This window comes from Dendrobium catenatum, unplaced genomic scaffold (assembly GCF_001605985.2).
Source record: "Dendrobium catenatum unplaced genomic scaffold, ASM160598v2 fragScaff_scaffold_853, whole genome shotgun sequence".
In the NCBI taxonomy this organism is placed as follows: Eukaryota; Viridiplantae; Streptophyta; class Magnoliopsida; order Asparagales; family Orchidaceae; genus Dendrobium; species Dendrobium catenatum.
Window position 1 is genome coordinate 7,525,849 of NW_021319315.1, and position 14,027 is coordinate 7,539,875.

The following is a 14,027-nucleotide window of genomic DNA, read 5'->3' on the forward strand; positions in this document are numbered from 1 at the left end:
TATATATATATATATCATACTATTTAAATCACATTAAAAATATCATTAATATAAATTCATCAAAAATGAAATAAATTTTTTATGCATATCTGATCTGTTCATGATATTTTCATATTAAAATGTTATATAAATAAATATAAATATATAAGTATTTAGTAAATAATACATAAAAAGGGCAAATTGGGTAAGGAAGAGAGAGAGAGAGAGAGCTCACATGGACCAGATTGCTCCTCTTTCCAAAGCTGCAAACACCGGCATCGGCGCCGGCGCCGGCGAGGCAGTACTCATGCATAAACCAGTCGGTTTTCCCTCCGGCCGGCGCTTTTCCATGATAGAAAACCAGAACCTTCTTCATACCAACCACCTGATTACTCTTCGAAGCAAAAATAGGCTTCTCCTTCCCTGTTATCTTCCAGTACCCCGAACCCATCGCCCGATTTACCCGGCGGCCATTCGGATACTTCGCCGCTCTTAAATAGAAGAAATACCTCTCCTGCTCTCCAACACCTGCAATTAGCAAAATCCAAAATCGGTAAGTGTCCATTCTATTGAGAAGATTTGAGAGTTTTGTTTGAGAAATGAGTAGCACTGACCTGGAAGATCCCAAGGGTCGTATTTTCCGAGATCGATTTCGGGGATTATGGCGGCCGGTAATGGGAAAGAGAAGACCTTCCTCTTCAAATACTGGAGAACGAGCTCTTCATCGGTCGGATGGAATCGGAATCCGGGCGGAAGCCGTAAAGCTCCGAGCTTTGCTGTGTTAGGGTTTGCCATTTGCTTCCAAAAGGGCAAAGCTCTTCTCTTTCCTTTCAAATCTCCTGTTTTTCCTCCAATTAAGGAAGAGAGAGAGTGCGGTGTGGTTCTGTACTTTGTAGGGGTGGGGGAAAAGCAAGGAGCTTTATAGTAAGGTTGCGGGAGAAATGCGACCACCGCTGTGCCGTGAACCAGACTCAACCCTTAAGTCTTCTTTGACGCATTTTAAACGATAGAGGAGGACGATTGTGACATATAATTATTTTATTATTATAACTGTAGTTATATTGCGAAAAAATACAAACAATGAAACAAATACTTCGCTGCCAAACTCAAAGCTTTAAAGGTATTTTTTTTTTCTTTTTTTTTTTTAATAATTAATAATTCCTAATAGCCAATAGGGACATGTGAGGGCATCTCCAACCGAACTCGAAATGCTTGAATGGCGCTCCTGGCCAGCTCCAGCCGAATCTCAAAATTTCCGCTATTTGGCTGCGGGTGAACAGTGAGACGCCAATATTGGTGTTTCGCTGTTCATCTCCATCTTTTTTACCTCTTTACAGAACTCGCCGCGCGAAAGAAGAGGCGACCGTTACCTGCAAAAGGGTGAAAAATGGATTTCGATTGTAGATGAATCACGGCATTTTGTAGTTTCATGACATTTTGGAGTGAAAAATGAGATTTTCGGTTGGAGATGCCCTGAAGAGAGAAAGGGATAGAATTGATACTTTCACTGTATTTCATTAAATTTATAAAAAGAATTAACAAAATTTAAAAATCTATATTAAATTAAATGTAATAAATAGATAATTAATATTTTATTTATTTAAAAAAGTTAATGTATTTTAAGATCCACTATTATTAAAAATTTGATAATAATATTATAATCTATATTTTTTTATAACTATTCTTGGCAGTTATACAGTTATTATATTTAATTTGATTATCAATGATTAATTTCAAAGTATTTGCAAATTTTTTAAGAGAGAATATTTTTAAAAATAAGTTATGATTCATGAAATCAAAATATCCAAAGGTTAAAATATTAATTTTGCATGCTAAAATATTCACTGCATTAGAGAAATAAAAGGTGTGGAAAACCCTTAGAAGGGAAAAAATTATGAGCTTCGGGTTAGTTAAAAAGATTATACCAATATTTTTAGTTGATTAAGATAGATGCATTTCCACGGGGAAGGTCTTTGCTTATCGTAGTAAATATGCATCTTATAGAGCACGATACATGATGGGAGTTGGAAGAATCTTGAGATATGAGGGTTCTCCAAAAAATGTTGACATGTTCGTTTAATTGGTAGGACCGTAGTAGAGCGAAGAGGTTGGAGAGGCTGTAGTCAGGCGACTGAGGTAGAGAGAATCATTATCGGGTGATAGAGGTCATAGGAACTGCAATAGGTGGGCGATGGTGTTCAGAGATATTGTAGTCGGCGGACGGTGAAAATCGAATGAACCATACTCGACGGGCAACAAAGGTTGAAAGGGACTATAGTCGGTGAGCGATAGTGGTCGGAGCCACCATAGTCGGCGAGCGATGGTCGTCGGAGGTACAATAGTCTGCGAAAGACGGTGGTCGAAGGACCATAGTTGGTGGGCAAGAGTGGTTGGAGGGACTGAGAGACCTAGTCGGCAGACAAATGTGGTCTAAGGGACCTAGTCGGCGGGCGGCGGTGTTCAAAGGGACTGTAGTCGGTGGGTGACGGTGGGTAGAGAGATTGTAATCTGCAGGTGATGGTGATCAGACGAATGCACGACAATGGTTGGGCATAGGTCTAGCAGCGGTGGCTTGGTGGTGAGCATTCGTCAAACATTGATTGAACAATTAATCTTTTATATTCAAAAATGTATTTTGAATAAGGATAAGATAAGGTAGACATAAGATGTTATAAAACTTTATAAAATAGTTGAATTATATGTTCAAATAAGATTCATTTAACATTCAGATAAAGTTCGAACTTCAAATTTATTAAATAATATGGTACAAGAGAATATAATTACAACAACTATAGCACAATGAATTATAAGTCAAACACAATAAATGATAAATTTTTAATAAGAAACTAATATTAAATTGAATTAATTATAAAATTTGACAATAACATATTGAGTAAAATGAGAAATAAACTTTGTCTACATTGATTGAATCATCTTTGATTCATGATCAAACTTTCATCGACTATTATTTGATGCTTATTCCAAAAAAACAAACAAGGTTCGAAATAAGCTGCGAAGAATATTCGATCAAGTTCAAAATAAATTTTGAGCTTTCTATGTTTATGTTCATAGTGCAAACTTACAATATCACCAACATTCAACGATAATTGCGAGCAAGTCAAAGACAGAGCTTTTTTTTTTTTTAAGTTTTTGAAATATATTTCAAGCATTATTGATGGTCGTTAAGTAATATATTATGGCTTTATGAATAATTAACAGAGACTTCAATAGAGAAATCCACTAATTTTTTTTTATCACAAAGTCTTATTGTTTTATCTATTTATATTTCTCCTTCATCTCTTATCTCTATCTTTTAATGAATAGTATAACAACTATTCTACCTCTCTTTTCTGTTCCTCTCTCTGTTTCTCTTTTATTATTCAATGGCTCTCGTGATGCACGTTGAGCGTTAAGAGGGGAAGGATTGAAGAAAAATAGAGAAATTTTAAAAGAAATATATTTATTCATATTTAATGATAACATTATTATGTTTGATGGAGTAAATAAAGCTTCTTTCTATCTAAGGAAAGTTATGATGGACCGACAGTTCTTATCAAAGAGGTATGCAGTATCTGATATGTATTGAATATTTGGATATTGCACGTCTCCGACACGTGACTAAGAAAAAAATTTAAAACTTAAACGTGTCTAATATGTGTGTATTAAATATTTTATGATTTTTTTAAATATAAATAATTGTATTTCATTTTTTTATTTGAAAATAAAAATAAAATTTTAATTTTCACTCCACAACCTCAAATCAATTGACATAACTCAATACTTCATTTCCTAATATCATTCACTAATATTTTTATTTTCATGTCTCTCTAACGAATCACGGCTAAGATTTCAAAACAATACCCGATGCCTTCTCAATATCCACTTCCGATGTCGTCAGAACATCCATGTGTTAAAACCATCTCAAAATCTAAGTATGTGCCAACAATATCTACAGCCACAATCACACCCCGCGCAACCTCGACATTCCATCTTTGTGCAATGTCATCTCAACATGGACAACCAACACATTCTCAACATTGACGCCCAATTCCCATTGCAAAACATTGATGTCTGACTCTCAAGAGCATTATCATCTCCCCTCTGGACGCCTAACAAACTCATATCAATGTCTTATATTTTCAATATTTGACGTATCCCATATTTATGTCAAGTCGTGTCTGTGTCGCCATGTTCATATCCGTGCATCATAACACGAAAGCCTATTGCAGGTGCATTTGCACCTGTGTTTTACAAGTTGGGTCATTGTAAATGGCTTGAACTGAGGGATGAAGGAGAAAATAGATGAAAAAAGATAATAAGCTGTTATTACATCTCCATTTATTCTTTTTTAATGGATCATTTTATTGATTCAGTCCTAATACAAAGAGATGAATAGATATGTCAATGGTCATGTAGAATTCTAGGAAATATATTGAATCAATGGTTTCTTAGGAGGCAAAACAAGTTTCAATATGACTTCTTGAAAATTGTTCAAATGCATGAATTATAACACCCACTCATAATGAACTTATTCACAATTTTACTTTTCAGATTATTGTCACACATTTGCATGGATACTAGTTTTTTGCTATATCTTAAAATTTTTTGTTATAAAAGCTACTTTTGAGTGTTAGATGATCTGTTAAAATATTGTAATCATGGTTGTCAAAATCGGACCAGACAATGAACCAGAAGATTGAGAGATTCACTATTCGACTGGTTCAACCGAGGTCGAAATAGATGATGTAATAAATAATAATAATACTAAAATAATATTCTTAATACAAATTTAAATTACATATAACTATATAATTGAATACGAATTATTACTAATTTATGTTAAATATTTTAATATAATTTATACATATAAATCATAACTAGTTTATACTTATAATTTTAAATCTAAATATTTTCTAAATGAAATAATATTGGTATAATTATCATGTAAAAATATAAATTTGTTACTAAAAAAAATAATAGTTTCTATAAATTTTAATAAAAAAAATTAATTAAATTATTTAAATAAATTATGTATTGAATCGGTCTATTCTTAAAATCAAGACCAGTTCACCAGTTGAATCGATGGTTCACACCTTCGCACTAGTTTGATTTTGGGTCAGTTTTTCATGAGGATGCCTAGTTCACGATTGAACTGGCCGGTCTGATTCGATTTTCAAAATCATAACTGTACCTATTAAAAATTTATTTTGCATCATTTTTGAAAAGAAAATATTTTTTAGACCCTCAGGTATAAAACTGTAGAAACTTTGAATGAATCATAAGTAATGAAAGCACTCTTCGTATCATTAGAATTAACTTCCAGCTAAATCACCATTTAGTACAAAAGCAATCCAGCTTCAGTTTTGGATTTGCTTGCTCCTCAGCTGATTGTAGAATGATTATGGTTTTATTTAGGATAATTTTCTTACTGCTTCATGAAGCTGATTTTTAGAAAAAAAATTTTGCACTAAAAAAATTATAAAACAGATAGAAAATTATCCCAAATGAAGCATAATCTCAATGCTCCTTTAGCAGAATCATAGAGAATTTGATCATCTGCTGCATGAGTCTTGAGAGACAATGTGATGCCAGTATATTTGCAGCCTATTTGCTTCACTACTCCTATGGCAAACCCTCAGCAACTGCATTCAGTTTCAAGAATTTCATGCCTTGTATCAATATTTGCCTTGATAATTGTTTTTGGAAAGAATAGTATTAGCTAGAAAGGGCAAAAGAAGCTCATACAATTATATATTAAATCAAAGTAGCAAGGTTGATCATAATATTCTAACTCATATGAGGAATTTGCCTATGAAATCCTGTATCTATAGAACTTAAACCATGCACCACAGAGCAAATATTTATTCAAGTTTTTTGTTACAACATCATATCAACTGAAAGTAAGAGAACACGACGACGACAAAAAAATAAAAATAAAAATAAACGTCGGGGTTCCATACTAGCACACTGTAACTATCATGAGAATCTAAAGTATAGTTAATGATTCTCTAGAAAATTCACTTGTTCAGTATTAATCCAGATATAATATTTTAGGTGAAAACTTGTACAATTAAATTCAAGAGCATTCAAACTCTGATTTCAACATTATTATGGTAGAGCTGAACTTCCCAATGATTCAAACCCACTAACACCATAAGTGATCAAATCTGACCCAAAATTAGCATATATTGAGCGCTTGAAACACGATTAAAAACTTCAAGGCATTAACTAGAGAATCAAACGCTCTCTGAATCTTATGTGCATATTGTTGTGAGCTATAATATTCGCGGCGATAGAGTTAAAATCCTATACCTTAGAGTTTTCACAGATATCTAGCCCACACACAGAGAACGCTATTTTTTACGTGGAAAACCTTGAAAAGGGTAAAAACCACAGGGCTTGGCTTAGTCTGAAATGATTCCACAAATGTTTGGGTAGATTATAATGGGCTGATTCGTTCATGAGGGTGATCAGATTACAAATATCAACCATATGGCTGAAATCTAGCGACAAACGAGGATGCAAGTCCAACGTCACTTGGTAGACTGGCGGAAGTTTGGCGTTACTTGAAAATTTAGGCGTCAGTTGGTAGCTTGGTGATGACCCGACAACAGTTCGGGCCTCAGGTGGTCGTCCGACAGAAGTCCGAGCCTCAGATGGTGGTCTGGTAGAAGTTCGGGCCTCAGGTCATGGTCCGGCAGAACTTCGGGCCTCAAGTGGTAGTTTGGTAGAAGTCCGGGCCTCAGGTGGTGGTCCGACAAAGGTTCGGGCCTTAGATGGTCGTCCGACAGAAGTCCGGGCCTCGAGTGGTCTTCCGGCAGAAGTCCGGGCCTCGGGTGGTGGTTCAGCAGAAGTTCAGGCCTCTGGTGGTGGTCCGGCAGAACTCCAGATCTCATATGGTGGACTGGTGGAACTCCAAACTTCAAGTGGTGGTCCAGCGGAACTATATGCGGTGGTCGAGGAGAGCAAGGGGCAAGAGCAATCTCCGATCTATCTATTGCTCTTTTACTTGGGGTCCCTTTTCAAGAGGAATGAGTGATCTATTTATAGATTTCTCAGAGTGGCATAGCCCGTGAATAGGAGGAAGATTAAGGATAAATGGGGAGTGGTTTGGATGGACGGCCGATGTTGAAATCCCTTGATTTTGTACTATTAGTTGGACATTTTAAGGTTTTAAAGATGTCAAAATTCAGTGATCTTGGGCTTGTTGGATTCGTCTCGTCGAGCCGCTCGATTCGACTATAAGCATGTCATGTTTTGAAACTGTTTGGTAATCCAAATTGTGGTTCAAACCTTCCAACAGTGCTTCAGGCCCTTGGTTTGAACTCATTTCGGCTCGGATTGAGTTGAATTTTATGTCGTTGGGTTTGCATTTTCGAGACATTCAATTCGACTGTAAGTTAACTGCAATCAGAGTCTAGATGTTCCCAATTTTAATTTTGAAAGTTTCCAACCTGATTTTGCCTCGAGAGTTGTGGTCAATCATGATAATTTTTTGATGATGTATCACATATAATAAAATTTAACGTACTGATGACATGAATAATGTTGATGAAATGTAGTACAATTTCTATCACCACAAATTTTCTAGCACATCACAGTACTTATGTATTTGATGAAATGTAGTATAATGTTGAGAAATTTTCAACTAGATTGACTTCGAGAAGACCTTTTTTTCTTAAGATTTTAAACTATTTGATTTTGAAAATTTTGAATTTAGAGCTATGATTAATTATTTTGGCTATATTGTAAGTGAAATTAAACATACATGATTTGACCTAAAACATAAAGTATAATATATCTTACTTAGCCTTCATTTAGGACGATTTTTTTACTGTTTCTTAAAACAACTTTCTAGTACAATAAATTTAATTCTTTAACTAAAAACCTACTTTAAGTAACAGTAAGCAAGCCGTCCCAAACGAAGCCTTAATAAATACGAGGATCAACGGCATGAACAAATTTTATATTTTGAATAAAATGAAATATGATGTGCATGCATATTATGATAGATTTATGAGTATTTCAGGTAAATTAACCTCCTTTGCTTTGATATTATATTGATACCGTTATTTATTTCATTAAATATTTTTAGTGAGAGATTAGAATTAATTAAGCTACAATTTCTCAACAATTATAAGCGAAGGTTTATTTATCTACACCACATAATAATCCAAAATAGTATTCTATATTGAGGTTTATAGTATGAACACGATTACTTTTTAATTAATTAATTAATTAATGAATTGATTGGAGTTAATTAAATAACAAAGCAATAGCGTGTCCTGTAACGCAATTCTTGGAAGTTATATAGTTTTCATCTTCTATTTTCTTTTTTTTAATAATATTTTATTCAAATTTTTTCTTGAAGAACTAATACTTCTATGTAAGCTTGCTAGCTGGGTCTCTTGGCCTTTCTGTCTTTATAGTGCACCATTTTCAGAAGCATCCAATTAGAAGAGATTGGCTTAGCTTCCCCACTTGCTGCCAAGAGTTGGACTTTTCTGAGAGCTTCTGTGGTTGGAAGAAATCCTCCTCAAATCATATAATTGGAAGGAAAATGTCTGACTCTTCCTTCTTATAAAAAAATAATCATCAATATTCGCAAGGGATTCGAGAAATGAAGTGAAAGCATACCATGACAGTGATATCTCTCAATTAGGGCTGTCAAAAAAGATTTATTATTGTAGGTGTTTGATCGGATTCGATTTTCATTTTTTTAAAAAAGAAAAACAACAATTTCATTCCACTGTTGAAAAAGAATTTACAAATAAAGGACAAAAGAAACCGAAGCACGAAATAACAGCAGCTAATTTGTCATTATAAACGACAGATTGTACTGCAATATGAAAAAAGAGAAGTGATCCAAAATTTGAGAAATTAAAAAAGGTCATGAAGTCAGTCGGACTTAGATCGCTACCTAGTTTTCAAGCATGGACAATCCATTGAAGGAAGAGAAACATTAACAAGAAGTTCCAAGTACCCATCAAAGACCAATCATATGAATAAACTACCAGGGTTGCCAAAACAAGCCTAAGTCATCCAGGGGGAGTGCAAGAAACCTGCCTTATCATTGTTCGCATAACAAAAGACAACAATCCAAAATCCCATGAGTAAGTTCCAGCCACCGGATCCTCCAATTCATCCCCAAGACTCGCAAGCAAACCATTTATTACCTTTTTCTTTTCTCCTATCCCGTTTTCCACCTCTACGACAAAATGCTTTTTCAAGGATCCGACTAACATTCAAACTATACATTTCATCCACCGGATCATCCAATTCATCCCCAAGACTCGCAAGGCGACGAAGCAGCCTTATCCAGGCCATCCGAGATATCCAAAGAGTGATCCTTCAAATTCCACGACAACTGAGCTTTCAAGTCTTCGTTTGAAATAAAGGAGATTACTACATCTATGAAGGATACATGTACATTTGGTTTTGTAGTATTAGGTGATAACACCTTATCTGAGCAAGAGTGAGGGGACTCAGCATTAGCATTATAAGAAGATCCATTCAACACTGTCGAATTAACAAGACAAAATTCCTTCTCACCAAGAGTAGTTGAAGTAGGAGGTTGCTAACCAGTAGGAACTAAATCCATGTTTTAATGTCCATAGGACCCAAATTGAAGGGCTCAGAAGAATGATCCACCTGAATAGAGGGCAAAGACATACATTTATTTTCCAATAAACCCACAACCACAACATCCACATTATCATCCAAAGTTAAGTCAACACAAGCAGCCTTGGACATTATCATGCACTTCATTAGAAGGCTTATCACCCAAATCAACAGCAGGATTAACTAATTAAGTGTAAGCCAACTTACAACCAGCAATGATATGATTATCCCTAGACAACGAAGGCTCCTTAATTAATTGAGGTGAGCACATTCTTGTATACCATGACCTAAAAAATTGCAGTGCTCACAAAAAGATGAAAACTCTTCTATCACAACACTTTGAACGTAACCAAAATTTTTTGGGCCTATCTAAACAATATAAGGATATCATTTTGTGATATCAAGCTCCACCAACACTCACGCAATTGACGGATGGAAGCCCACCGCAGTGGCACTATCAGTGCAAAGGGGACGACCAAATATGGAGCCCAGGCCATGTAGAATACGAGGAGAAAAACAATGGGGGCGAAGGTTCGGGAAAGAGATCCACACCAGAACAATGGGGGATTATTCCACAATGTCAACAAAGGGAAACTACTTATTCAGTTTCATAAAATAGTTCCTAACAAATTAAGGTCTGTGAGCAAAACACTCTGCAATAATCCATGTCACAATACAATTTTATCAGAACATGATAAGAATCCAGCAAGATAACTGAGAACTAACCAGCCAATTTTAATTTAAAGAAAAACTTCCTAATCATATCTAAAGATGGCATAGTATTAGGAAATTAGCCACCAAGAGAGAAAGTAAATGGGGCAACAAGAGCTAACATTCCCAACTCAGAGATCCAAAGAGAAGGCATCCCCTAAAACTGGAGGTTTTAAGATCAACAAAAGAATCCAGCGATGCATCCCTGGAAAAGGAATCAAGGAAAGACCGAGAGTTGGCTTTGCCGTTCAAAAAGCCAAGGCCAAACAATTTATCATGATTAACTGCCATTCACTGGAGGCAAGGTGGAACGAACTAGAAACGAGAAGAACAATGCTTAAGGAGAATAAAAAGCACCAAGAAACATGAGGAAATAAAACATTGAGGGTAAGAAGGAAAGTATCGTGGTATTTGTTCATCATTTATTATGGTAAGTGTTTTTCTTTTTTATTATTGTAGGTGTTTAATCGTATTGAAATGAAGCGGTTAAAAATTATTTCATATATATATTTAACACTTAAATTTCACTATTTACTTGCTTAATTCTCAAAATTTTAAATAATATAACAAAAGACATCATCTTCACCCTATATGTTTGTTGCGGGCTAGAATATACGCGGCAGTAGAGTTAGAAAATTTTCGTCTGAGTGTTGCAGGAATATCTAGCACACACAAACAAAAGATAAAAGAACACCAGAATTTTTATGTGAAGAATCCTGAAAAGGGAAAAACCACGGGGCCACGCCGAGTAGAAAAGTTCAACTTGTGTCGTTTGAGATACAAGAGGCTGATTCGTCCCACAGGTTAGGACGATCAGATTACAATGGGTTTCTTCTGAATTGAAACTCAGTTACAAAGTTGTGCAAAGTTTCGGCGTCCCCTGAATATCCGGCAGAATTCCGGCGTTATTCAGGCGGCGGAAGGAACTCCGACGGTGGTCGAGGAGAAGCTGATTCTCCTTCTACTTCTCTTCTTCTTCTCTTCTCTTCCTCTTCCTCTTGCTTCTTCTTGCTTGGGGTCCCCTCTTATGAAGAATGAGGGGTCTATTTATAGTTTTCTTGGAGTGGCATAGCTCGTAAATAGGTGTGAGATCAAGGACAAAAAGGGAGTGGCTGAATGGACGGCTGATATTGAATCCTTCGATCTTGCACCGTTTGTTGGACATTTGAAGGCCTTAGTGAGGTCGGAATTCTGCGATCTTGGGCTTGTTGCATTCGTCTCGTCGAGCCGTTAGATTAGACTATAAGATCGTTAAAATCAGAGAATGTTTGGTAACTCAAATTGTGGTTCGAATCTTCCAACAGCGCTTTGGGCGCTTGATTTGGGCTCATTTGGGCTCGGATTGAGTTGAATTTGGTGTCGTTGGGTTCATACTTTCGAGACGCTCAATTTGACTATAAGCTCGCTGAAATCGAAGTTCAGGTGATCCTGAATTTTATTTTTGAAGTTTCCGGGTTGATTTTGCCTTGAGATTCGTGCCCGATCAAGATGATTTTTTGAGAGGATATATCAATGTTATAATCTGAATATCCCATTATTAGACTGTGCTGCTAAACCCATCGCCCTTCCTAGCGAGATCCTATCACCCATTGTTGGTGCACTTGCCACCTGTCCCAAGCAACCCTTCCCAAATGAGACATTGTTGTGATCCTTCTCTTCGAGATCTTGACATGACTTCATCAGCCTTTACTACGTCCTCCGACCGAATGAGAGAAACATTCGGTTCGCAGGCAAAAATCCCGCGGTACCGAGGTGTACCGAGTTTTTCAAAAAACTCGGTACACCTCGGTACCGCGGGATTTTTGCCTTCGAACCGAATGTTTCTCTCATTCGTTCGACCGAACCAAATAAAACTTCCCCATTTGGATCCCATTAGACAACGTACTAACAAAGTCGTTTATGTATTACATATAAAAATATGATAATTTTGAGTGCTGTGTATTAATTATTATTTTTATTTTATTAGTGTCATTAATTTACTTTCATGATGTGTACGAAACTACAATGAATTTTAAACGACTAATTATGCATGCTTTAGGATGTATGTGGACATGTAGAATAACTACGTACTTTCAAATAATCTTGATGTTTTTCGCTGCTCATTTTCAATGTGCATTTGTTGAATTTGAACTAAGGCAAGAATTTTCAGCGTTTTAGCTGTTTGATTCGAAGTATTTCAAATTTCAAAAGTATTTTAAATGTATTATAAAATAAATAAAGTGCATTGAAGAAACTCACATTGGTGGCAAAATAAATTTTAAATATCTTTTTTTTTTTATTTGATTGTAAACAAAATAAAATATGAATAGCATGTAAAAAGGTAGAGGTGACAATTTCGGGTCATGAATTGGATTTGGGTCGAACTTGGAACTGACCCGGCACTATTCGGGTTAATCCGAGCCTGACCCTCTTCGGGTTTGTGTCAACCAGACCCGACCTGCGGACAAGGCAATGCCGGTGGCAACGGGCCGACGGTAGTGGCAATGTTGTCACTCAGGATAGCGGGGACGGTAGGACACGATAGGGCAGCGGCGGGCAGACCCACGCGGACGCGACGCGGGACAACGGGGATGCGATGAAGATTGGCCTCGCCGTCTCGGGACATGGGATTTGCATCGGGATGCAACGCGGGCTGCTTCGGTCAGGCATTCAGCGCGGGTAGCACGGGTCATTCCCGGGTTTTCGGTTCAACTCGAACCAGACCTGATTTTTATGAATCGGGCGGATCGAATTTCGGGTTGTGTCAAATATTGACACCCATATAAAAAGAGAAAGTTGACCTCATAATGCTCTAAATTAGAAAAAAAAATATGTGCTATTTTTTTTACATAGGAAAATATGTTTGTAAATTTTGTTGGGATTAAAATACATATGTTCTAAATAACATACTACTTCTTTAAGTCCACCGAATTAAAATTTCATTCCAACAACATTAGATCAGATTGAGAACATATATGAAAAAAAAAAATCGATCCATAATCGGTATTATGTGAATCATAACCGAGCTTGAATTATTCATATTTAAAAGATTTTTCAAACAAAGTTTAAACATGATTTCAATAATTCTCGAATAAGACATTGAAAAAAAAAATCTATTGATAAGATCAACGAAGATTGTTTTGATCGAGCATGAATCTCGAGGCATATTTAATTTGGAAACTTTTAAAATTAAATTTCAGATCATCTGAATTCTAATTTGAGCAAACTTATAGTCAAACTGAACATCTCAGAGAGACGAACCTAATGACACCAAAAACGGTCTAACTCAAGCCCGAATGAGTCAAAATCTGGGGCCTAGACCACATTTGAATAACAAAATGAATCAACAAATGATATGCTTATATTCAAATCGAGCGACTCGGCGAGACGAATCCAACAAGCACAAGATCGCTGAATTCGGAAATCGTTAAGGCACTTAAACAGTTGAAAAACACTCTATGATCAGGAGAATCAATATGAGCCATCAGATAGAGCGCTCCGAACCAGCCCCAGATCTTCTCTATATTTACGGGACGTGCCACTCATGAAATCTATAAATAGATTACCACTCTCTACATAAGGAGGAGGGGCTAGAGATTGGAGAGAGCTCTGAAGCCTCAAAAGCTCCAGCACCATCGCCCGGCCGCCGACTGCCATTGGACTTCAGCCCGACGGCCATCGGACCACTGCCCGGCCGCCGACCGCCATCGGCCCTACGGTCGGCCAATGATCATATC

At 36.4% G+C, this 14,027-nt stretch overlaps 1 protein-coding gene across 2 annotated transcripts in view; it reads right to left on the reverse strand.

Annotated features, from left to right (window-relative positions):
- Window positions 1–84: 84 nt before the first annotated feature.
- The window catches only part of LOC110107435 (NAC domain-containing protein 83-like), a 25,082-nt gene continuing 11,139 nt past the window's right edge, over window positions 85–14,027 (reverse strand). The window contains exons 2-3 of one of the 2 annotated variants that reach the window (XM_028696905.1): window positions 594–840; window positions 85–507 (exon numbers count right to left, since the gene is read on the reverse strand). In XM_028696905.1, the coding sequence (XP_028552738.1) occupies window positions 110–507; window positions 594–774 (579 nt within the window). In that variant the 5' untranslated portion in view covers window positions 775–840 and the 3' untranslated portion in view covers window positions 85–109. Of the gene's footprint in view, window positions 508–593; window positions 877–14,027 lie in introns of those variants that run through there. The other variant, XM_020837700.2, reaches the window with a different exon arrangement.